The sequence below is a fragment of the Rhinoderma darwinii genome, chromosome 6, assembly GCF_050947455.1.
Source record: "Rhinoderma darwinii isolate aRhiDar2 chromosome 6, aRhiDar2.hap1, whole genome shotgun sequence".
In the NCBI taxonomy this organism is placed as follows: Eukaryota; Metazoa; Chordata; class Amphibia; order Anura; family Rhinodermatidae; genus Rhinoderma; species Rhinoderma darwinii.
Window position 1 is genome coordinate 62,858,505 of NC_134692.1, and position 26,630 is coordinate 62,885,134.

The following is a 26,630-nucleotide window of genomic DNA, read 5'->3' on the forward strand; positions in this document are numbered from 1 at the left end:
GATTTGTGGTGACATGAATGCAGCTGTGCAGGAATATGTGAAGGTGGAATGACTAATGACTGTGATAGGAGAATCAGTACTGTGTTCTCTTTCTACCACACCCTCCTACTTGGCGGATACCTCTGCTCACCCATAGCTCTTATCAGCAAGCTGTAGTTAACTGACTCCTATAAAATGGCTGGGCTGTCTAGATGCACCTGCTGCGTCTATCCAAAGGTCTCTACCCAGGAAAGAACATAAAAGATAAAAGGTGAGCAATTGCAAAATAAAAACACCCAGACAAGGAACATAAGTCATGAATCTTGACACTTATTAACTTAGAGCAGGGCAGGCAAGGACATATCGTGATAATATTCCTCCTTTAGAAAAAACACATGTACAGAAATATGCAAATAATCAAACGTTTCCCAAAGTGGACATTTAGGCTACGTTCAGACGTGGCCAATTTGCGCCTGTAGAAAATTAGAAATAAATTACAGTACAATGCATGTAAACAAGGTTTTCAAAACCCCATGCACATGTAGCGAAAATTGTTTTTTTGCGTATTTCAGAGCACGTAGCATGCCTATTGTCTTGAAGAATTGTCGCTGATGTTCACTGTAGGTTTCGCCCTTTGCAATGCAAAGGATGAAATCTTTGCCATATCCGTATCAAAATCCACAAGTAATACCTGCCAAGTTTTGCTGTGGATTCACTGCAGAGCTACAGCAAAATAAACAACAGACATTTTCCGCCACATCTGTACATAAGCTAAAGATGGCGGCATTGTGCTTCTGAATTGGATGCATGGAAACACCTAGGGTAGTCTGGTACTATGAGTTTGGGAAATAGTTTTAGCTCCAGCCATGACAAAATACGATAGTGGACTTAAAAATACCAAAAAAGTATTTTTTAAAAGCCATTCCGCTCAGAATTTCACATAGCTGTGTTCACACAAAGCATTTTCACAGAACTTCTTATGTACAGTATTATGTACAAAAATTAGATTGGATAATAAAAAGAGAAGTATATGTCTATAGGCTAATGTGGTCTCCTGTAGTATAACAGACCTATCGGTGTTTGCTTGTGGTGCCTTCATGAGCAACCATCTTCTAGGCGAGATTACCTCTGTAATATGGCATACCATTGTGCTTGCTATGATTTTTTTGCATGCATACAAAATCCATGCGCAAAAACGTCTTTGTGCCTCTGTATAACATCAGAGGTTACGCATGGGCCCATAGCAAGCTTGGGGCGCCACATCACTGATCCATATAACGTGGATCTGTAACACGGCCATGTGCATGAGGCCTTATACGTCACTCAAGGTTTAAGTTAAATATTGCTTGGTTAAGTTTAGATTTTTTGCTCTGGTTTGCACAGGTTAACAACTCCAGCATCCAATGGCCACATAAATGTGAATGAGATTTAAAAACAAAACAAAAACACAGAACTCCCCATCAGCTGCAGTATTAGGGTATGTTCACACGGGGCAGATATGCTGCGTAAAATTACAAAGAGTATCCACCCTGGTCCCCGCAGAAAATTCCGGATGAAATACCGCACCAAATTGTGGTGCAGTTTTTTGTCCGGAATGCCCACTGTGGAAAACTGCAGGTAAGGGCTTATTTACACGAACGTATAATACATCCGTGCTACGCACGTGCTTTTCACGCACGTCGCACGAAAATAAGTTAATGAATGGGGCCGTTCAGACTGTCAGTGAATTTCACGCAGCATATGTGCGCTGTGTGAAACTCATGACATGTCCTATATTTGCCCGTGTTTCGCACTGCACGCACCCATTGAAGTCAATGGGTGTGTGCAAATCGCGCTCGGCACACGGAAGCACTTCCGGGTGCCGCACGTGATGCGCGCTACAGTATTAAAAACTATGAATGAAAACAGAAAAGCACCACGTGCTTTTCTGTTTGTAAACATAAAAACAGTGTCATCATGATGGCGGCTGCGCGAAAATCACGCAGTCACGCATCATATGCTGATGACACTCGGACCTTTTGCGCGCGCAAAACACAGTATTTGTTGCGCGCGCAACACGCAGACACTCGTGTGAATCCCTCTGACGTCCTGCAACTCGGCTTCCTGGGATGACGTTTCATCCCAAGTGACCGCTGCAGCCTGTGATTGCAGCATGGGATGAAACGTCATCCCTGGAGGCTGGGCTTGACGCAGAAGCATAGAGAAAGCATAGAGATTATACTGGGTAAGTATAATTTTTTTTTTTTCCTAAGTGCGATTTTTGAAGCAGAATCACAGCTATTCTGTTACAAAAAATCGCAACATCTGCTATTTGTTGTGGGTTTTACGGAAAATCCACAGTGCTTATGCTACATGTGGACATACCCTTATTGTGATTTTTTTTTTCCATTGGACTTCAATAAAGAAAATAAATGCAGCTGTGTAAACTGCATGTAAAACCCGAGATCACAGTGCCCCACATTTACTAAGCAATTTATGCCAGGGACATGAAACAAATTTTCATCAAAATTGGCAACTTTTCTTCAATTTTAAAAGTGATGAGAAAATAGGTGCAGTCTTAGTAAAAGTGGGCAACATGCATGAGTACATTTAGATCATACTATATAGTTAAACCGAACTATACGTGTGATTAAAGTTAAATCCACAATTATAGGGGTTGTTAAAGAATTAGAAAAACAGGTCTGCTTTCTTCCAGAAGCCGTGACACATCTGCTCATAGGTTGTTTCTTGGAATTGCAGCTCAACTCCATTCAAGTGAATGTGGCTGCATTGCAATACCACAAACAACCTGTAGACAGGTGTCGCACTGTTTAAAAAATCAGCCATGTTTTTCTAATCCTGGACAACCCCTTTATACCTTTTTTTTGTTAAAAAACCTAATGATGGATTTGTTGACAGCTCCAATTGATTTTTTTTTATGGAAGTAAGAGTATCGCACGGATCCCGGATACGATACACAAAGTATTCTGAAAATGCTAAAATTGTGGCATTGTGCAACACATTATTATGTTGTATTATATGGCCTTTTCTCCTAGAAGCATTTCTTCTAGAGGAGAATATTATGCCTAATTCACACGAGCGTGTTTGGTCCGTGATATACGGACCTCATGTCGGCCGCTTTTCCTGGACCGAAGACCGTTCAGGGAGCAGGGCTCCTAGCATCATAGTTATGTATGATGCTAGGTGTCCCTGCCTCCCCGCGGGACTACTGTTCCGTACTGAAAACATGTTTCAGTATGGGACAATATTCCCGCGGGGAGGCAGGGACACCTAGCGTCATACATAACTAGGATGCTAGGAGCCCTGCTCCCTGAACGGTCTTCGGTCCAGGAAAAGCGGCCGACATGAGGTCCGTATATCACGGACCGAACACGCTTGTGTGTGGGAAGCCTTACATTTCCTGCAATACTGGTCCATAGTTCTGACCCATATCCCAGTCTGTGTACCTCTGTATGCTACTGTGCACTGTGTGAATGAGGCCTCGGTGTGCGTCAGTCTTCTTCAGTTTTGTCATCACGAGTAATCCTTTTTTGTTTGTTTGTTATATTTTACCTCTGAAGTCAATGGGTTTTATTTGAAAAACAAATTTCAGTTTGTCATAAGATTTTCAATCTGTCTAGATGAAATGCCAACCAGCCTAGAATTAAGCACACTTTTCCAATCTGAATTATGTGATGAATTGAGTACTAACATTCCAATTCCTGGACGGAGAACGGCATTAATAAAGATCACAATTGTGCAGTAACAGTTTCTTCTGCCACAATCAGAGAAATTTGGTGCGACTAAAGTCTAAGCAATAAACTGGAGTAAAAATGTTATCAAGTGTGTGGAAATGTTTCTGAGCAGATTACAGGTCAAATCAGACCATAATTCAGAGTGGAAAAGCAAGCCATGGATACAATATAAGTTACATAGTAACTACAACAATAAAAGGATGGTATGTAGGGTTAGTGTGTGTTTACAAGACAGTAAAGGTTTGGAGATTCTACAAGTAACTGCAAAGTTCAAGCAAGCGGACTCTGATTGCAATTTCTACCCATAAACAGTTACTATTACACTTGCTTTTTTATATTAATATATTTCTGGTTTTATAGGGACCACGAAGGATCTGTTGACAGATTCTATTTCTACATGGCTCAAACTAACGCCAAAGTGCAAAAAAGTTTAAAGTAAGTTGCTATTGAGGTTGATGCACGTAAATTGTGCAAAAGGTAAAGTAGAAGCTGAAGCTTAATAAGAAGTCTGCGCGTAGCCCCCATCTATCGGTGCATTGACACGTCCTGGTTTAGTTGGGGTTTTTTTTGGTGTGATTTTTGCAAACGTAAACAAACAAAACATTATACAAAAAATGACATAAAAAGGTTTGTTGGAATATAGTCTAATGAAGCGCCACCGATGATTATTATTAGGTACAATATGTATTCAATAAATGTAAAAATATAGCATCTTTGTAGGATGATAACTATGGGGGATGCAGTGATTGCAGTTGCGCCTGGGCCATGGTACCCGAGAGGAGAGCACTGGGGGGGGGCACAAATTCTATATATTGGTGTACATCAGTCAGGATTCATTTAGTGAAGTGTAGGACATATAGCATCGCAATTAAAACAAGTAATAGGCTAAGGCTGGGTTCACACGACCTATTTTCAGACGTAAACGAGGCGTATTATGCCTCGTTTTACGTCTGAAAATAGGGCTACATTACGTCGGCAAACATCTGCCCATTCATTTGAATGGGTTTGCCGACGTACTGTGCAGACGACCTGTAATTTACGCGTCGTCGTTTGACAGCTGTCAAACAACGACGCGTAAATTGACTGCCTCGGCAAAGAAGTGCAGGGCACTTCTTTGCAATGTAATTTGAGCCGTTCTTCATTGAAGTCAATGAAGAACAGCTCAAGATTTACGAGCGTCACAGACGCCTCGCATAATGCGAGGAGGAGCTTTTACGTCTGAAACGAGGCAGCTGTTTTCTCCAGAAAACAGTCTGTCTTTTCAGACGTAAAAGGCACTTCTCGTGTGCACATACCCTTAGAAGTAAAAATAAATGATCCAGCAAGTGTAATAGATGCGTTTGAACATTTTGTATAAACATTTATGTCACAGTAACAGATTCCTATTATACTTATTTGGTACATAAATGAAATATCGCATCTTAGGCTTCGTTCACATCTGTATCAGGGTCCCGTTCTGACGTTCCGTCTGAGCTTCCCATCAGAACGGGACCCTGACTGAAACAAACGGAAACCATAGGTTTCTGTTTGCATCACCATTGATTTCAACGATGATGGATCCGGTGACAATGGTTTCCGTTTGTCTCAGTTGTGCAAGGGTTCCATTGTTTTGACGGAATGAATAGCGCAGTCAACTACACTATTCATGGGGAATTAATATTAAGCACCTTTACCTGAAGCACCTATAGCACCTATACTGGGGCCATGGTGAATTATTATGAAGAACCTTTCCCTTAAAGAGGCTCTGTCACCAGATTTTGCAACCCCTATCTGCTATTGCAGCAGATAGACGCTGCAATGTAGATTACAGTAACGTTTTTATTTTTAAAAAACGAGCATTTTTGGCCAAGTTATGACCATTTTTGTATTTATGCAAATGAGGTTTGCAAAAGTACAACTGGGCGTGTTTACAGTAAAAGTCCAACTGGGCGTGTATTATGTGCGTACATCTGGGCGTTTTTACTTCTTTTACTAGCTGGGCGTTAGGAATGGGAGTGTATGATGCTGACGAATCAGCATCATCCACTTCTGTTCGTTAACACCCAGCTTCTGGCAGTGCAGACACAGCGTGTTCTCGAGAGATCACGCTGTGACGTCACTCACTTCCTGCCCCAGGTCCTGCATTGTGTCGGCCACATCGGCACCAGAGGCTACAGTTGATTCTGCAGCAGCATCAGCGTTTGCAGGTAAGTAGCTACATCGACTTACCTGCAAACGCCGATGCTGCTGCAGAATCAACTGTAGCCTCTGGTGCCGATGTGTCCTCGCTCATCCGACACGATGCAGAACCTGGGGCAGGAAGTGAGTGACGACACAGCGTGATCTCTGGAGAACACGCTGTGTCTGCACTGCCAGAAGCTGGGCGTTCTGAAGAGAAGTGGATGATACTTCTCGTCAGAACGCCCAGCTAGTAAAAGTAGTAAACACGCCCAGATGTAACACACATAATACACGCCCAGTTGGACTTTTACTTTAAACACGCCCAGTTGGACTTTAGCAAGCCTCATTTGCATAAATAAAAAAATGGTCATAACTTGGCCAAAAATGCTCGTTTTAAAAAAATAAAAACGTTACTCTTATCTCCATTGCAGCGCCGATCTGCTGCAATAGCAGATAGGAGTTGCAAAATCTGGTGACAGAGCCTCTTTAAGCACCTATAGAACCTATAGAACCTATACTGGGGCCATGGTGAATTATTATGAAGCCGCTTTACCTGAAGCACCTATACGGGGGCCATGGTGAATTAATATGAAGCACCTTGACCTGAAGCACCTACAGCACCTATACTGGGGCCACGGGGAATTAATATGAAGCTTTTTTTTTTTTACCTGAAGCACCTATAGCACCTTTAGGCTATGTTCACACGGGGTATTTTGCAGGAGGAATATCTGCCTCAAAATTCCGTTTGGAAGTTTGAGGCAGATATTCCTCTCCCTGCACGCCGATTTTCGCCCGCGGCCATTGAGCGCCGCGGGCATAAAACAGCGCGAAATACGCCTTCTCTGCCTCCCATTGAAGTCAATGGGAGGTCAGAGGCGGAAGCGCCCAAAGATAGGGCATGTCGCTTCTTTTTCCCGCGAGGCAGTTTTACTGCTCGCGGGAAAAAGACGCCGACGCCTCCCATTGAAATCAATGGGAGGCGTTCTCGGGCCGTTTTTGCCGAGTTTTGCGACGCGGTTTCCGCGTCAAAAAACTCGGCAAAATACTCCGTGTGAACATAGCCTTACTGGGGCCACGGGGAATTCATATGAAGCTTTTTTTTTACCTGAAGAACCTATAGCATGTATAGAACCTATACTAGGGCCATGGTGAATTAATATGACACATCTTTACCTGAAGCACCTATACTGGGGCTATAGAGAATTATTATGAAGTAACTTTACCTGAAGAACCTATAACACATATAGCAACTATATTGGGGCCATGATGAATTATTATGAAGCAACTTTACCTGAATAACCTATATAACATATACTGGAGCCACGATGTTTTATTATGAAGCAGCTTTACCCGAAGAACCTATAGCACATGTACTGGGGCCATAGTGAATTTTTATGAAGCAGCTTTACCTGAAGCACCTATAGCACCTACAGAACCTATACTGGGGCCATGGTGAATTATTATGAAGCAGCTTTACCTGAAGCACCTATAGCACCGATACTGGGGCCATGTGAATTAATAAGTAGCAGCTTTACCTAAAGAACCAATAGCACCTATACTGGGGCCACGGTGAAATGAATATGAAGCACCTTTACCTGAAGCACCTATAGCACATATATCACTTCTACTGGTACCATGGTAAATTATTATAAAGCAGCTTTACCTGAAGTGAATGCGTGTGATTTACAGCAGTCAGCTTCCGTCTCCATTTGAGTCCTTGTATTTCAGAATTCCTTGGCATTATGCCACGTGCTTGCTCCTCCCATGATTAGGTAAAGTAATCTTTTACAGGTATCTGACTGGCATTTATAGCAGGCTCATTGACTTGTTTTATAGCTGGGCAGGATGTGACAGGATAACGTGGGCAGGGGTTTCTAAAAGCTGCTAATTAGCTGTGCCGATTCTGTTTGGTTTGGAACCATTTAGTAACAAAGGAATGTGTCATACTGATTAAGTGAGCACAGGGGTATGTCATGTGTGTACTGAGCCCCAGGTGAGTGCATGAGCTAGGTATTTTGTTTGCTTAAGGTCTGACACAAATAAACGCACTGCAAACAAGTGGCCAGGTAATAGACTATTCTATTCATTGGGGCTACAACGTAATGTGTTCCTAGCTCATCTCCTGCCACCCAACCAACAAAAAGAAATGAAAAATGAGCTGTCTGAGCCTGGACCATCTCTCACAATATGAAGAACAACTGCAAACAGACATGGCTCAAGCATTTTCTCCTGTTGACAAGGTGGACGGAAATGAGGGAAAATGCTGTTTGCACAACCAGCACTCAACTTTGGGAACACATTCTGCTTATTGGGTAGCAGATACACAAATCATAACTCATTTGAACACATCAGTTTAAGACTAAGGATATTTATGTTTGTCTATAAAAAAATAAAAAAAGTTCCATTTACCTCCTGGAATACGTCTGCTTTCCTGATGGATGTTAGGCAGGGTTCACATCTGCGTTCGCATTTCCGTTTCTCTGCTCCATCATAGGAGCAGAGCAACAAAAATACCGGTAACACGGGATCCATTGCATGATGGAAACCATCAGCGCCTGACGGAACCCATTGATTTTAACATGGGCTTAGTGTGGTTTGAGAAATGCCAAACCTCATTGCCCTTTCTCTGGCCTTCAGTAAATAGTAAATGCCCTCAGTTCAGTAAATAGTTTTCGTGTGTCATGGGTTTATGTATTATCAAAGTTCAGTTCCATGTGATTAACGTGTCAGTCCAGATATACTCTTCCGCCTGAACTAACATTGGGCATTGAGCGACGTCCCTGGAGGCTGGGCGGTACAGATGCCAAGGCAACCGTATGACACCAAGACAGTTAATAAGAATTGGACCTGTACTCGATACTCCCCGGGTGTTGTACAGTTGCCACGGTAACAGTACTGCCTAGTGTGCAGGAGAATCTCGCCACGCCCGATGTATAATTTAACTGAACTAACACTTTTAGGAAAACGCAGGTCTGATCCTACTCCAAATGAACTTGTTTGCGGCTCTCCGTTCAGTCTCATAGAGGGAGGTTCTGTATGGGGGACCCCGCTCTATGTCCATATGCCTTGATAGGGCATATTGACAGGAGTTGTCTTTATGAGACAATCCCTTTAACCTCTTGGCGCCGTAGTTATTTTTTCAGTTTTTCATTTTTACCTTCCTGTCTTCCAAAAGCCGTGACTTTTTTATTTCTCCATAGACATAGCTGTATGAGGGCTTGTTTTTTGTGGGACGAGTTGTAGTTTTTAATAGCACTATTTAATGTACCATATAAATCGGAAACTGGAAAGAAAGTGCTTTGTGGGGTCGAATGAAAAGAAACCCATATGTTTTTGGGTTTCGTTTATACGGCATTCCCCATGCGATAAAACGTTGCCGATCCATACCAAATTTATATAGTTTTAACTTTTACAAAGAAAACGGTTTGTTAAAAATTTTGTATTTTGTATTACCATATTCTGATAGTCATACCTTTTTCATTTTTATGTCAGTTGAGCGGTGATTACGTCGATACCAAATTTATATAGCTTTTTTTATGGATTTTCACTTTTACAAAGAAAACATTTGCTAAAAATTATTTATTCTGAGAGACATAACTCTTATTTTTCCTTAATTTGAGCGGTGTGAGGGTTGTTTTTTGCAGGACGAGCTGCAGTTGTTATGGGTAAAAATTTTTGGGGGAGCTAAGGTGCCCAAAAAACAGGAATTCTGATGTTTGTTTTTTTTACAGTGTTCATCGGGTTAAATAACCTTATATCAGATTAGGTCAGACTTTTATGGATGCAGCAATAACAATTATGTATTGTCCATGTTAAGAAAAAAATATTTTGTACATTAAAAAAACCAAACTCTTTTTCTTTGTCACCCTAGGGGACTTGAACGAGTGATCGTTTGGGGGACGATGGGCCAAAGGAGGGGGCTGTCCCCTCTTTCTAGCTGCTTAGTCACAGCAGTCGCTATTGGCCACATCATCTAAGTGGTAAACATCCGGGATCGAAGATATCTCCGATCCCGACCATTGCAGCGAGGTTTTGGCTGTAACACACAGGCGACACCTGCTGAGTATTGAGCGGGCTCAGCCCGCGAGCCCAGTTCATATTCCCCCTGGACGGCTGTGATGTACAATTACATCACATTTTGCCAAGGGGTTAACACAAGAGGCATTTGCAAAACCATATTTTTCCATCTGTTATATCCATATATGTTTTACTAACACAAATTATTTTAGTGTCAACACATTCCAAGACCCACAACTTTTTTATTTTTCCATCAACATAGCTGTATGAGGGATGTTTTTTTGTGAGACGGGTTGTAGTTTTTTTACGCTCTATTTTGGTGTACATAAAATGTATTTATTTTACTTTTATTAGCTGTTTTAGGAGAAATGGGGAAAAAACAGCATTTCAGGCATTAATTATTTTTGCTTAATTTTTTTTGTACGCTATAAGCGATGCAGTTTAAATAAGTTGTGTCAGGAGCCCGGCTGTGTATATCAGCCGTGCTCCTGATGCTGATCTCGTGGGTACAATGGCAGCACCCACAAGATCATTGTGACGTATATTGTAACTAGTACTAGCCTATGATGAATGTACGTCAAATAGCAGTAAGTGGATAAACAAACTTATGCCAAAACATTTTTTTCCCCAATGGCTGACATAAACAACTGTATAGGCATACAGCTGCATACATTGGCTGCATATGTAGCAGAATCATTCTCAAGAGAGAATGGAAATAGTTTTGATTGTGGACAGGTGACCACATGCCCAGCTTTTTGTTCAGTAGCGAGCAGGTTTACCACTCTCTGGCACACCATATAACATTGTTTATATGTAGCTTCAATTAGTAATGTGTCTTCAGACCACATTTGCTGTCAGCACAGAACAAATATAAGATTCTTGTCTAGCCTAGAAAAATTTGTGTTAACTCTGGTGGGGCTTTTCAGGAAATTTGTTTTGTTTATCTGGGCAGTTGAGACAAAGCAGAAATGAGGTTAATGATCAGATCTGTGTTTTTTACTTTAGTCGTGAACATTTCTGTATAAGGGCCTGTTCACACAGAGTTTTTTTGACACGGAAACCAGGTCGGAAAACGTGCCAAAAAACGGGCAAAAATGCCTCCCATTGAATTCAATGGGAGGCTGAGGTGTTATTTTCCACGCGGGAGAAAGAAGGGACATGCCCTATCTTCGGGCGTTTACATCTCTGACCTCCCATTGACATCAATGGGAGGCAGAGAAAGCGTATTTCACTGCGTTTTTGCCCGCGGCGCTCAATGGCCGTGGGTGAAAAACACCACGAAAATTGTGGCAAACGGCGTGCAGGCAGATCAAAATCTCTGCAAAAAACTGTGTGAACATACCCTAAGGAAACTGATACAGGTTTTTATGTAGAGATGAGAACACTAGGAATAGCTATGGATCAATAAGAGATTGGGACACAATTCTTTACATGTTTCATTGCAGCATGCACATTTTTTAAAGCACATGGTTGTAAAGTGAGGAGCTATTCAGTGTTCAACTATAAAAGAATGTTGTAAAAAACTACCATAATATGTATTTTACTTAAATGGAAAGTAAGCTTTAAAACAACATATGCTACTCCTATACCTGAAATACATACCTCCCAACTTTCAAGTATCGCAAAGCGGGACAACCGCTGCAATTTTTTTCTGTTTCAAGCCACGCCTCTTATCCCGCCCATACATGCTTCAGCCCACATTGTATCATGCTCCCATAGTGCCTCCCACACAGTATAATGCCCCCATAGCGTATAGTACCCCAAAGATGCACCCAATACGTGTAATGTCCACACATATGCCCCCATACAGTATAATGCCCACACAGATGGTCCCATACAGTATAATGTCCCCAATACAGTATAATGCCCCATAGCTGCCCCAATACACTATAATGCCCCATAGCAGTCCCCATACAGCCTAATGCCCTGATCGCTAACCCATACAGTATAATGCCTCTATAGATTCCCCCATACAGTATAATACTCTTATAGCTACCACCATACACTATAATGCCCCCATAGCTACCAAACACTATAATGCCCCTGTAGCTTCCCCCATACAGTATAATGCCCCATAGAGTATAATGCCCCATAGATGCCCCCATACAGTATAATGCCCCCTTAGCTGCCCCTAGTGCCAATGCCCACATATTAAGTGCCAGTGCCCATATAGTGTCACAGTCCCCACATAGTGCCACAGTGCCCATGTAGATCATGCCACAGTGCCCATGTAGATCGTGACACACCCCATTAAAGATAGTGCCACCCCCCCTGTAGATAGCGATACTCAGCCCTGTAGCCATTAGGACTCCCTCTAGGGGCGGAATCCCCAGCCAGAGCGTCACCAACGCTGTAGCCGAGGATTCCGTTTCAGGAGGAGCCACTGATGTCACTGTCCATATTTGGACAGTGATGTCAGGGATTCCCTCTAGGAGCAGAATCCCCAGCAATGCTCTGGCAGAGGATTCTGCTATAGAGGAGCCACTGACGTCACTGTCCATATATGGACAGTGACATCAAGTGCTTCCCCGGGCTCAGCGCTTAAAGTAGCGCTGTGCCCAGAGAGTCTTCTGTACTAATGCTGAAGTAGGGAGTGGACAGTTTCCTGCTTCAGCATTGGGTTCAACTGTATCTGCGCCCTGAGGATGCAGATACAGTTGACACCGGTAGTCCGAGACATACCACATGCTGCCTGGGACAGCGGGACACCGCCCGAAATCTGGGACTATCCCGCTGAATCCGGCACGGTTGGGAGGCATGGAAATATATATCAACTTTGGAATTTACTTACTGTTAAAATTTAGTTGTGTTATCTATGCAAATTCTGTGTGTAGTTACTGCCAATAGGTGTCTACCTTACTGTAATTGCTGCCAACCTCAAGCAAAATTGGTCCCTAGTTACAGAGAAGAGGAGACGGACTGCAGGAAGTGGGGACTTGCCTCTCCACTGCCTGCCAATAGAAATCAATGAAGAGGGGAGGAGGGAGCAGGAAGAGAGACAGAGTGAGAGAGAGACACAGACGTGCTGCCCATAGAAATGTATGGAGAAGGGCGGGGGAGCAGGAACAGAGTGAGAAAGATACACACAGACTAATGTGATGCAGCTTTCTGGTAAGAAATTCACCCCATTGCTGGATTCTTAGATACGCTGCTCATTACTGCTGTATAATCTCCATGTTGCTGCAGCTTCTCTATATATATATATATATATATATATATATATATATATATATATATATATACACACATACACACACAGTATATATATATTGAAATGGTGAAGGTCCTTTCTGAATCACGCTGCAACGTGTGACTGTAGTTTTAGAGACATCACCATATTAAATTTAATTAATTAACCTTTGTGTATTGTAATCTATCCACTAATATTTTAAATAACTGTAAAAGCACATTATAAAATGTATAACAATTATAAAAAATATATATTAGAATGTCATTAAAAGCATACACAAAGAATGTTAAAATATAATAAATTCATAAAAGATCACTGCAAAAATGTTAGATTTAATCTGGGACATTGGTGAACAGTTGGCGAAAATTGTTTTAGCATAAAGTTTTCATTACACTGCCCATAAACTGCTGGCATATCATAATAAAAATTGTAGGATCTACCAGTAAAAGTTAGTTTTATACAGTAGTAATATATAGAATCTTACCGGTGGCTGCTGGAGAGATCAAACTTCCGTCCCCTGGCACCTAATGACCACTCTGTGCCTGAGGGACTCATTAAATAAGGTCAACCCTTTCATTTGCTAATGATAACTTTGACTCTGTACAATAGAGGAACACTTTTAGTTATATTAAAATGCCTTAGTCTCAGCAATGGAAAAAAAAAGAACTATTATTGAGAGACAAGGCTGAAGTCAGACAAATCGACATGTTTGGCAGCAGAGAGTGGTGACAGTAAGTAATCATATTTATCAGCAGACAAAGGCCATCTGTATAACCAGGCTCCAATAAGGAACTAATGGGCACGTGGCTCCTCCACTGGCAGCTAATATAATTTATGGGTACAGAAATTGTTTAAGAAGTTGAATGAACTTTAATGTTTACCTGCTACAAAATTCCTCGAGAGTGCATATCACTTCTGTAATGGGAATTCCCAATAAACATTGAGTTCTAGGTTACATCCTCCTGTCAGTCCATGACTGAAAGATTTGGATAAATATGGAAATGAAATGGATGGAATGACAACAGTGCAGATTATGGGAGTAATCATATTGTATCTAACCCTCCAGCCCCCAAATATGTTTTTAAAGGGGTAGAGTATAATATACAGAAAATAATTACTTGAGTGTATCTTTAAGTCAACCACAATATGTCCCAGGGGAATAAAATCGGCTTGAAGGGCAAAGAGGCTCATTGCTGCAGGAGTATTGTGGACACCATGCATGTATTCTATGTTGCAGGAAAACCTGAAAGGGCCAATCACTGCTTGCTCACTTTAATATTGAACAGTAAATAACCTGTTTATACAGTATATGATGCAGAAGCTGTACCTCATAGCACTTTATAGGGACTGGCGCAGGGCAAATGTGGTGCCTATTTTCAAAAAGGGCTCTAGGTCTACCCTGGGTAATTATAGACCAGTAAGCTTAACATCCATCGTGAGGAAAATGTTTGAGGGGCTATTGAGGGACTATATACAGGATTATGTGACAAAAAATAGTATTATAAATGACAGCCAGCACGGTTTTACTAAGGACAGAAGTTGTCAAACTAACCTAATCTGTTTTTATGAAAAGGTAAGCGGAAGCCTAGATAGAGGGGCCGCTGTGGATATAGTGTTTTTGAACTTTGCAAAGGCATTTGACACAGTCCCTCATAGACGTCTAATGGGTAAATTAAGGACTGTAAGTTTAGAAAATATAGTTTGTAATTGGATTGAGAATTGGCTCAAGGACCATATCCAGAGAGTTGTGGTAAATGATTCCTACTCTGAATGGTCTCCAGTAATAAGTGGTGTACCCCAGGGTTCAGTGCTGGGACCACTATTATTCAACTTATTTATTAATGATATAGAGGATGGTGTTAATAGCACTATTTCTATTTTTGCAGATGACACCAAGCTATGTAATATAGTTCAGTCTATGGAAGATGTTCGTGAATTGCAAGCGGATTTAAACAAACAGTGTTTGGGCATCCAGTTGGCAAATGAAGTTTAATGTATATAAATGTAAAGTTATGCATCTGGGTACCAACAACCTGCATGCATCATATGTCCTAGGGGGAGCTACACTGGGGGAGTCACTTCTTGAGAAGGATCTAGGTGTACTTGTAAATCATAAACTAAATAACAGCATGCAGTGTCAATCAGCTGCTTCAAAGGCCAGCAGGATATTGTCTTGTATTAAAAAAGGCATGGACTCGCGGGACAGGGATGTAATATTACCACTTTACAAAGCATTAGTGAGGCCTCATCTAGAATATGCAGTTCAGTTCTGGATTCCAGTTCATAGAAAGGATGCCCTGGAGTTGGAAAAAATACAAAGAAGAGCAACGAAGCTAATGAGGGGCATGGAGAATCTAAGTTATGAGGAAAGATTAAAAGAATTAAACCTATGTAGCCTTGAAAAAAGACGACTAAGGGGGGGGGGGACATGATTAATTTATATAAATATATTAATGGCACAAACAAAAAATATGGTGATATCCTGTTCCATGTAAAACCCCCTCAAAAAACAAGGGGGCACTCCCTCCGTCTGGAGAAAAAAAGGTTCAACCTGCAGAGGTGACAAGCCTTCTTTACTGTAAGAACTGTGAATCTATGGAATAGCCTACCGCAGGAACTGGTCACAGCAGGGACAGTGGAAGGCTTTAAAAAAGGGTTAGATAATTTCCTAGAACAAAAAAGTATTAGCTCCTATGTGTAGAAACTTTTCCCTTCCCTTTTCCCGTCCCTTGGTTGAACTTGATGGACATGTGTCTTTTTTCAGTCGTACTAACTATGTAACTATATGTATTTACAGATGACACAAAAAAATGGTGTTGTAGATATTGTACAAAATGTCCTATTCCTACAGGTTGACTTGGATAAACTGGCTAAACGTGCAGAAAAAAAATGGCAGATGAGGTTCAATGTTAACAAGTGTAAGGTTATACATTTTAGGGCAAATATATACACAAGCTATTTATACCCCGAATGGATCACTACTGGGTGAGACTACAATGGAGAAGGATTTGGGGGTAATTCTTATGCAATGCCCGTCTACAGCACCAAAAGCTAACGGGATATTATCTTGTATTTGGAAAGGCATGACTTCTAGAGAAAAAAAATATTTTACACCTTTATACAGCACTTGTTCGGCTGTATTGTGTGTTTGCAGTCCAGTTTTGTACATCAGTCCATATAAAAAGATATCAGAGAGCTGAAGAGAGTGTAAAGAGAATTATATTGAGATGTATAAGGTCAGTTTTTGTTTATCTGGATGTATTCACAGTCAGAAAAAAAAAAAAGATCTTCAAAACGGGACCTCTTTCCAGTCTTCTGACAGTTCTGGAATATTAGGTTAGGCATACCTTCTTTCGATCCCCTTCTATTGTTCCTCTCTCCGGTTATCTAGGTTTTACTACAGCTGCCACATGATCAATACGTTAGATCTTTAGATCTGGAGACTGTTCTGGATATAGGAGCCCTCCTTTTCTCCACCAAGCGGCTTGTTACCCCTCATCCTTTTTTCCTCTCTAGGTAATGCCTAGGGGATCATGGTATTTGGATGGCAAGACTTGATCTATTGACTTTTTATTGCTACTGAGAGATACCACTGTCCTTAGCCCTATCATATGTAAAGGTTTGTTTATATTTAAAATTTGAGTCGAAAGGATCTATCACTATTCAGCCAACCTGGGGTTAGCCTATTAAAATATCCCTTTTACCTATTGTCTTGTGTATTTCCCTTCTGATTTGTCTGTATATTTGTATTGTTGTCTGCTTTATGAAAAATCTACAAAACCTTGAATTGGTAAAAGGGTTCTCTGGGAATTTAGAGCACCACTAAAAGTGTAATGTAAGAGGAGATTTAGTGTAGATAAAACAAGTAAAACCTGATTCTTACATTATAAGAACTAAACTGTTAATAAAGCAGTTTAGCCTCTTCTGCCATTATCACGTACAGGTACGTTACAGCAAGGGTCCTCTTCCTGCGCGAAAGTACCCGATGGTGATCCCCGCACAAGCCTGGATGTGACGGACAGCTGGGCTCACACAGCAATGGCTGGGATCAGAGATAACACCAATCCCGGCCATTTAACCTCTTAAATATGCTGCTGCCAATAGGGACTGCAACATTTCAGTAGTTTGGCCGAGGGAGGGCCTGCCTCCCTCCTGCCATGGCTATATGCCCGTTAGGTCAGAGACATGGCTTAATTGACTGCCTGTCAGTCTTACACTGATATGCAGTTTGGCTTTGGTATACTAAGAACACCAAAGCATTATGTCAGCGATCAGAAGATCGCCTTGTGTAACTAAAATAAATAATTAAATATATTTAAAAATAAAAAAAAGTGTAGAACAAAAAAAAAATAAAACACATTTTTTCCATTAAAAGTGTTTTGAACTTGTAGAAGTGTAAAAAAACAAAAAGGAATACACATATATGGTATCACTGCGATCGTAATGACCCGAACAATAAAGTTAACACGTTATTTAAACTGAATGATGAACAAAAAACACACCCTTCCTCAAAAAAATTATAAAAGTTAATCAATAAGTTTCAAGTACCCCATAACGGTGCTAATAAAAATGACATCTTGTCCCACAAAACACAAATGAAAAATGCAACAAAAGTTATGGCTTTTGAAATACAGCGACACAAAAACAAATAATACTTGTTTAAAATTGTTTTTATTGTGCAAAAGTAGTAAAACATAAAAATGTATACATATTTGGTACTGCTGTAATTGTACCGATTAATAGAATAAAGATAGCACTTTATTTTCATCGCATGGTGAATGGCCTAAATTTAAAACCCCAAAAACAATGCCGAAATAGCTTTTTCTTTAAATTCCTCCCCCCAAAAATGGTAATAAAAGTTAATCAATATATATTTCAAGAACCCAAAAATAGTGATATTGAAAAATAAAACTCGTCCTGCAAAAAACTAATCCGCATATGGCTAAGTCAATGGAAAAATGTGAAGTTATGGCTCTTGGAATGCGACGATAAAAAAATCGAATTATAATTCGCGGTAATTAAGTAGAAAATAGGCCTGGTCGTTAAGAGGTTAGTCAATAAGCAAAATTGCTGCCAATAAACAAATATGTCACACTGTCATAGGGTCCGTGGATAGTTAGACTGTCACGGGGCCTGCTGTGGATGTTGTGAACCCATTGTGTCACCAAGGGATTTGACGTAGGGCTAAATTAGGGAGCGGAGCCTAAGGGAACCCCATGTATTCACTCTTTAACCCCTATACAGGGATCTGGACTGCTGGGGAACCCCAGGTCGCTACCCCCAGAGTGGTCTCCCTTGGTATTGGCGTAGCACTAAAATAGGCAGACAGTATGTAGGGTCAAGTATAGCTAAGATCAGGGTAGGCCGCAAACAGTCAGGGCAGGCAGCAGAGGCTTGTCATGGGCCACTAGCAAGAGGTCAGGGCAGGCGTCAGACAATGATCGTGAAAAGTACAAGCAGAGTCAAATACAAGAATTCCAAACAAACGATCAATGGAAAAATGTGAAGTTATGGCTCTTGGAATGCGACGATAAAAAAATCGAATTATAATTCGCGGTAATTAAGTAGAAAATAGGCCTGGTCGTTAAGGGGTTAGTCAATAAGCAAAATTGCTGCCAATAAACAAATATGTCACACTGTCATAGGGTCCGTGGATAGTTAGACTGTCACGGGGCCTGCTGTGGATGTTGTGAACCCATTGTGTCACCAAGGGATTTGACGTAGGGCTAAATTAGGGAGCGGAGCCTAAGGGAACCCCATGTATTCACTCTTTAACCCCTATACAGGGATCTGGACTGCTGGGGAACCCCAGGTCGCTACCCCCAGAGTGGTCTCCCTTGGTATTGGCGTAGCACTAAAATAGGCAGACAGTATGTAGGGTCAAGTATAGCTAAAATCAGGGTAGGCCGCAAACAGTCAGGGCAGGCAGCAGAGGCTTGTCATGGGCCACTAGCAAGAGGTCAGGGCAGGCGTCAGACAATGATCGTGAAAAGTACAAGCAGAGTCAAATACAAGAATTCCAAACAAACGATCAATGGAAAAATGTGAAGTTATGGCTCTTGGAATGCGACGATAAAAAAATCGAATTAAAATTCGCGGTAATTAAGTAGAAAATAGGCCTGGTCGTTAAGGGGTTAGTCAATAAGCAAAATTGCTGCCAATAAACAAATATGTCACACTGTCATAGGGTCCGTGGATAGTTAGACTGTCACGGGGCCTGCTGTGGATGTTGTGAACCCATTGTGTCACCAAGGGATTTGACGTAGGGCTAAATTAGGGAGCGGAGCCTAAGGGAACCCCATGTATTCACTCTTTAACCCCTATACAGGGATCTGGACTGCTGGGGAACCCCAGGTCGCTACCCCCAGAGTGGTCTCCCTTGGTATTGGCGTAGCACTAAAATAGGCAGACAGTATGTAGGGTCAAGTATAGCTAAGATAAGGGTAGGCCGCAAACAGTCAGGGCAGGCAGCAGAGGCTTGTCATGGGCCACTAGCAAGAGGTCAGAGCAGGCGTCAGACAATGATCGTGAAAAGTACAAGCAGAGTCAAATACAAGAATTCCAAACAAACGATCAGCAGCGTTTCACTAGAAAGCAAGGAGGAACCAAATTGATCAGGCAATGATCAAACCAGGGAGTATCCCTTAAGATTCTGAGAAAGCTAGGTGGAATAATTAGGCGCACACTGGCCCTATAAGAATGGGAGGGTCAGTGCGTGCGCACTACAGAGTGCAGGAGGATAGCAGTGGCCAAGGAGGGCGTGAGCAGCCTGAAGTGATAAAGAGATGCGGCGACCAGCATGCAGTGGCAGTTAAACACAGCACTAAAGGAGGTGAAAATGCAACTCTACCAGCGATTCATCATAATCTACTAACATATTACATAGCAAAATATATAATATACCGATATATACTAAGCACACCTACGCACAATAGTAAATTCATTAATAATCAAAATTGATGCCAAGAATCCAAACTGCTTTCTCTTCTTTTTCCACACTTCGTTCACCATTTATAGTAGTACATAGTACTATACAATAATGAGGCTCACATTATACCACTTGGAACATGAATTAAGCTTTTACATTATTGGTTCTAATAATCTAGAGGATAAATAGCGGCTATATCCACTTGTTACATTCACCATGCTGTATATAGTGCTGTACTTTTCATATACTTTGTAGAAGTGTTTGGATAAAGTGAGAGCTAGAAGTATAGTTATCTTCCATCTACAATTATTATATGTGCCTGGAACAATAACAGATGCTCAGCTGTGCATGTGCAACCTTTCTATCATTCTTTTTATGGAGCAGTTGTATGTCATGTTTGCATTACAGCCTGACATTTGTAATCATAAGGTAGAACAGATGGGTGAGGCTTAGTTTAAAAGCAATGTTCATAATCAAGTGAATTCTATTACATGGGGTAAGTTATTCCTGGTTCAGAAAATTATACAGAAGTTTAACGTACAGCTAAACAGATGGCAATACAATACGAATTTCGGTAAATACAGTCATGTACCGATTTGAAAGGAGGTAGCTATCGAAGAATGAAATCACTTTTTTTTTTTTTTTAAATATTAATGCTATATCCTCACACCACCTCATTTTAAATAAATAAATAATAATAAAAAAAAATTTGCAAGAGTATAACGAAAAAATTATCTGTGCCTATGGATTACTTGGTAAACATAAACACCATAATAGACTCTGTTCATATCCGGTCTCTGTCTTTAGAACGGAAACTATGGCACAGTGCCGGGTCTGTCATACAGTGGATACCACCAGTGCCTGACAGAGCGCTTTGACTTATAATGGGGTCTGTTGGGTTTCGCCCTGATGTTCGTTGTTTTGACAGGAAGAACTGCACTGCATGCTATTTATTCTTCCCCTCAAATCTGAAGGAATCTGCAAATGGAGCCTTTGATGCAGATGTGAATAGAGGGAAAAAATGGAATACAGATAGATATGAATATCAGTTTGACTCCGTCACATAATCATATCAATCAACAATCCAATATCAGTCAGTGAAGATCCATATGAAGATCAATGATCGTTTGAGGGACATACACTCCTCAACATTGAAATTGCAACACCAAGAAGGACAAGCCGTAAGGTTATGAAAATCGAGGAAGTAGAAGGTGTCGCGAAGATCTACAAATGATCACATTTTCAAGCACTCAGCTCCAATCTGTGGCACGTGGAAGGGGCATAAAAGCCAGATTGAAAACAAAGTTTTTTAGCCACATGAAACCTCAAAAATCAGATCAAGTGGTGTAGGATAATTGTACGATTCCTCCTGTTCGACGACGTGCCCGATATCGCCACTTGTCGCAATCTTAGATGGACAGAATCCTAGAACTGAGAGACCTTGGTTTATCACTCTGGCAGATCGCTACGCGCCTAGACCGAGATGTCAGCACTGTTCAACTTTGTGTGTCTCGGATATTGGGAGAACAACAATGAATGGGAACAATAGCAAAAGTTGCGTTTTTTTCTAAAAAAAATAATGTTTTAGTGTCGCCATATTCTAAGAGCCATAACTTTTTTATTTTTTCAGTTGATATCGCTGTGGAGGGCTTGATTTTTGCGTGACGGACTGTAATTTTTATTGGTACTATTTTGGTGTACTTGCGACTTTTTGATTCAATTTTTGTTTAGAGAAGGTGACCAAAAAAAGAAATTCTGCCATGGTTTTTTATTCATTTTTTTTACGGTGTTCACAATGCGTCAAAAATAACAGGATATGTTTATAGTTCAGGCCATGCCGAACGTGGCGATACCTATAAGGCCTGATTTACATGAGCGTGTGTGTTTTGAGCACGCAAAAAACGTGGCGTTTTGCGTGCGCAAAAGGCACTTAACAGCTGCGTCTGTCATCAGTGTATGATGCGCGGCTGCGTGATTTTCGCGCAGCCGCCATCATTATGACACTCCGTTTGGATGTTTGTAAACAGAAAAGCACGTGGTGCTTTTCTGTTTACATTCAGAGTTTGACAGCTGTTGCGCGAACCACACAGTTCGCACGGAAGTGCTTCGTGTGGCATGCGTGGTTTTCACGCACCCATTGACTTCAATGGGTGCGTGATGCGCGAACAGCGCACAAAGATAGGACATGTCGTGAGTTTTACGCAACACACTCGCGCTGCACAAAATTCACGCACTGTCTGCACTGCCCCATAGACTAATATAGGTGCGTACGACACGCGTGAAAAGCACGCGCGTCGCACGCGTGTATATTACGCTCGTGTAAATGATGCCTTAGAGACACAACACCTAATAAGATAATAGTTCAAGATGTCTATGTCTTCATGAAAAGAGCTTCACAAAATCACCACATTTAAAAAAAGTAAGAATGTATAAAATAAAACAGATTAGAAAGTGAGTGCAACCCTACACCTTATATATTTTCTGAAAACAGATAACCTGATGATTGCAGTCGTCTTAAAGGGGTTTCCACAACTGGACAGCGGATAGGTCATCAGTATATGATCGGTGCCTCTGGGCGCCGGATATTTTAAACGGTATGCAGTAGTTGGAGCCGGAAGCAGATCGCTCCGACCACTGCATAGTGGCCATTCTGCAGAACTGCAGCTCTGCTCCTATTTAGCTGAATAGGAGCAGAGCTGCAGTACTGCAGCTCAGCCTCTATTCCATGATCGGGGCCATCTGCTTCCGGCTCCAACTACATACCGTTCAAAATATCCGGCGCACGGAGGCAGTCGGAGCGGCTGAACGGTGCAGGGTCCAGATGTTGTTATACTTCACCGACGGGATTTGAGGTTTCTCCAACCTCAGCCGTTGCAGCAGGAGTGATTGTGCAGGCACAGCATCTGTGCCTGCACAATCACTATCATGTACATGCACGTCAGAATGCGGGAAGGCGAGCCTTCCCATGACGTGCATGTATGTGATAATGGGGGAAAGGGTTAATGAATAAATAACTTATATCTCCATGTATAAGGAGAGTTTCTTGAGCACATAGGGGAATTTCACTTGAATGATTATGAGCTACAAGTAACTATACCACGAGTAAGAATATTAAGTGCTACATATATATTAATAGGGGGATCCTGAAGCTCCTGTTCAAGAAAATTTGAGGTATGTAAATTTATAACCATCTAAGTCTTATTTCATAAGAACAACAATATCAGTATGCATTTTAAAAAATTATTGTCACTGAGAAAAAGAAAACTCTCTACATAAGTAATATATTCAAACATTGTGACCTTTTGTAGTTTCGACTTATGTATAAAAATGCATGTTACCTGCTTGTAGAATTTTCCTCAAAGGGATACAGGATCTCTCCATTGTTACAGATCTCACAGATGAAGCCCTTCTGACTGCAAAGACTGCAACTGTAGACATGTGACGTAGCAAACTTAATCACCTTTGTTAGAAAAGGAGCCAACTTGCCTTCAACCACCTATAGAAAATAAAAGAAACATTTTGGTAGATTTAGGCAACATTTCCATTAAATAAAGTGCATGGAGATGCTCCTTATAATCGTGTACATGAATAAATTGCATTTCTTATGGCAGGAAGCACTGTGAGCTATTCAACGGAAATATTATTTTCCTAGATAAAAGGAAGGATTCAATAAACCAGAACTGTTCAGTAAAAATGAATCGGTCACAAAAACAGACGTAATATTTAGCCGATTATGACAAGCTTTAGGGTACTAACACACGCAATGGATTTGTTGCACATTTTTTAACAGCAAATCCGCAAATAATCGGTTACATGTGGATTTTGTTTTGTATTTTGCAGCTGATCCACTGTGGATTTTACCCTTTCTTCATTAAAAATGATGAAATCTGCTGTGAACAGCCGCAATAGAATGAGCATGCTGCATATTTCAAGATCCGCAACATGCTCTGACTTATGTGCGGAAAATTTGCATATGAATGCTTACTGCACCTATAGTTAAGTCCAGCTTTGTGTGCATCCGTGACATTTTCATGATGAATAAAAAAGAACCAATTGAATACTATCCGGTCTCTTCTTTTTAACAGCGTCACTAAGCTTAAAGGAAATTATATATCCTTAACGCGTACCTAACTTTTCAGGGGACTGTTCATAGGAGGCTATCATAGTTGTGTACATAAGGAATAATACTATTTCTGGCGATTATATGACTTGTATTCTTTATTTTTTTAAAGTAGAATTAAAAATTTAATAGTAGGAAAAAACATTAGAGCTCAGTCAGATATCCGAACCAAAACCTAGAAATAGATGTCCAATGTAATAACATGGTCATCAACTTCCCGACCCAACAGATTCATAGAAAAAAATTAAATCTATATCAATATTTCTGGACAGAAAATTTAAAGGTACAACACTATTTCTGGCCATTATATGACTTGTATCCTGCATTTTGTTTAGCAGATTTCCCCTCTGCATAGATGAGAATCCAGCACTAGGGTGACATATAAATCTTACTAGCAGCTGCTGTACATCTGTGTCGGTTTGTCTGCCTCTGCTCCTGCACCCTCTCCTCTTCACAAATTTCTATGGGCAGGGTGTCGGTGTGTCTCACTCTCTCTGCTCACTCCTCCTGCTCCCCCCTCTCCATAAACTTCTATGGGAAGCATGTCTGGGTCTCTCTCTCCCTCCTCCATCCTTGTGCTCTCCCTTCTGTCTCCATAGACTTCTATGGGTAGTGTGTCTGTGTCTCTTTCTGTGCTCCTGCTCCCTCCTCCTCCTCCTCCCCCATCTCTCCATGAACTTATATGGGCAGGCAGTGAAGAGACATACCCTTACTTCCCGCAGTTTGTCTCCTCTGCTCTGTAACTAGGGACAAATTTTCTTTGACAACAGGGGGTGGACAGCAGATTACAGAAAGGGAAACACCTAGTGGCAGTAAATTCACACAAAATGTGCATGGATAAAACAACTACATTTTATTATGAACTAAATTACAAAGTTATATATATATTAATTATACTAATAGATTAGCAGAAGTTGTTTTAAAAAGTTAGTGTCCGTCTATAGAAAATCTGACATGCGCTTAAGAGCAGAACGGAGAAAGTTAAGACCATAAAGGAAAGTAGTGAGAAAAGAAAAGAAAGAAGGTGGAAAGGGAGGGAAAGGCGTGGAGGGGAGGAGGTGGTCCATCAGACAGGGCAGGATTGAATACACCCATCAGTAGTGATATTTATGACTAACTGGATGTCCTATACAGTATTTTTTTTAACCAAAAACATGACTGGTTCCTAGCAGAGGCAGTAAGGGAAACATTTACAAAAGGCAAGCTTTGGGAATGCTTTCCCAAACCTTTCCTTCATAACGTAGGCTAAAAAGAGACCTTAAAAAGGTATTTAGCTCTATATAAATGCATATTATTACATTATATATATATATATATATATATATATATATATATATATATATATATATATATTATTTGTTTTGCATACATCAGTAGTACACTATATAGCTACCACACCATTAGAAGCGTGTGGGACATTAATATAAACTTGAGCTATAACAGCCTCTACCTTTCTGGGAAGGCTTTCTACAAGATTGTGGACTGTGTCTGTGGGAATTTCTACCCATTCAGCTAAAAAAGCATTTGTGAGAAGGTCTAACTCACATTCGACGTTCCAATTCATCTCAAAAGGTTGTTTGATGGGGTTGAGGTCAGGGCTCTGCGCAGGCTACTCAAGTTCCTCTATACTAAACCCGTCATACCATGTTTTTATGGACCTTGCTTTCTGCACTGGAGCACAGTCATGCTGGAAAAGAAAATGGCCTTCCTCAAATTGTTGCCACAAAGTTGGCATTAACATTACCCATCACTGTAATTAGGTGGTCTAGTTCAAACTCTGAAAAACAGCCCCAGACTATTATCCCTCCTTCACCAAATTTAACAGTAGGTAGCGGTGTCCTGGCATCCTGCCAAACTTAAATTTGTCCTTCAGCCTACCTGATAGGGAAACATGATTCATCACTCCAGAGAACACATTTCAGAGTGGTGATCTTAGCTTGTGTGCAGCTGCTCGACCATGGAAACCCAGTTCATGTTCATTATTGACACGGAGAAGTGCTAAAATAACAATGAAGCTAAAATACTTTCGGATTCGCTGTTCAATCCACTGTAGAAGATGGAGTTTAGCTGCGAATTTCTGCCGCAGATTTTTGTTAAAAACTGTCTAAGACCGGGTTCATACGGTACGGCTGTGATGCGGTCAAAACTGTGCGGACATGCTGTTTTGATGTAAATCAGCAGATTAATTGTTAATGGTCGTGCGGTTTTGTACGTAAACAGTAGTTTTACCAATAATTTTAACTACATCGCAACCGCAACGCTTAAAGCCCGCTTAATTGTCTGAATCTTGTATTCTACAAATTGGTGCGAGCTGTTAACCAATTCAAAATTTTCCACTGCTGTCCTGCAAGCGACGTTAGTAGAATACAGGTGCCACAACGGTGCAACAACCTGTGTCAGTATTGCATTGACAGGAGACACGATCAGGTTTCTCGTGCGGATTGTAAGCTATAATGTACTCTTGTAGCATTCTTAGTATAAAGTCATAAAGTTTGCAAGAGA

At 41.0% G+C, this 26,630-nt stretch overlaps 1 protein-coding gene across 1 annotated transcript in view; it reads right to left on the reverse strand.

Moving 5' to 3' along the window:
* The window catches only part of PLEKHM3 (pleckstrin homology domain containing M3), a 243,650-nt gene that overhangs the window by 18,187 nt on the left and 198,833 nt on the right, over nt 1-26,630 (reverse strand). Inside the window, exon 7 of the mRNA XM_075829885.1 lies at nt 23,347-23,504. Within this exon, the coding sequence (XP_075686000.1) occupies nt 23,347-23,504 (158 nt within the window). The remainder of the gene's footprint in view (nt 1-23,346; nt 23,505-26,630) is intronic.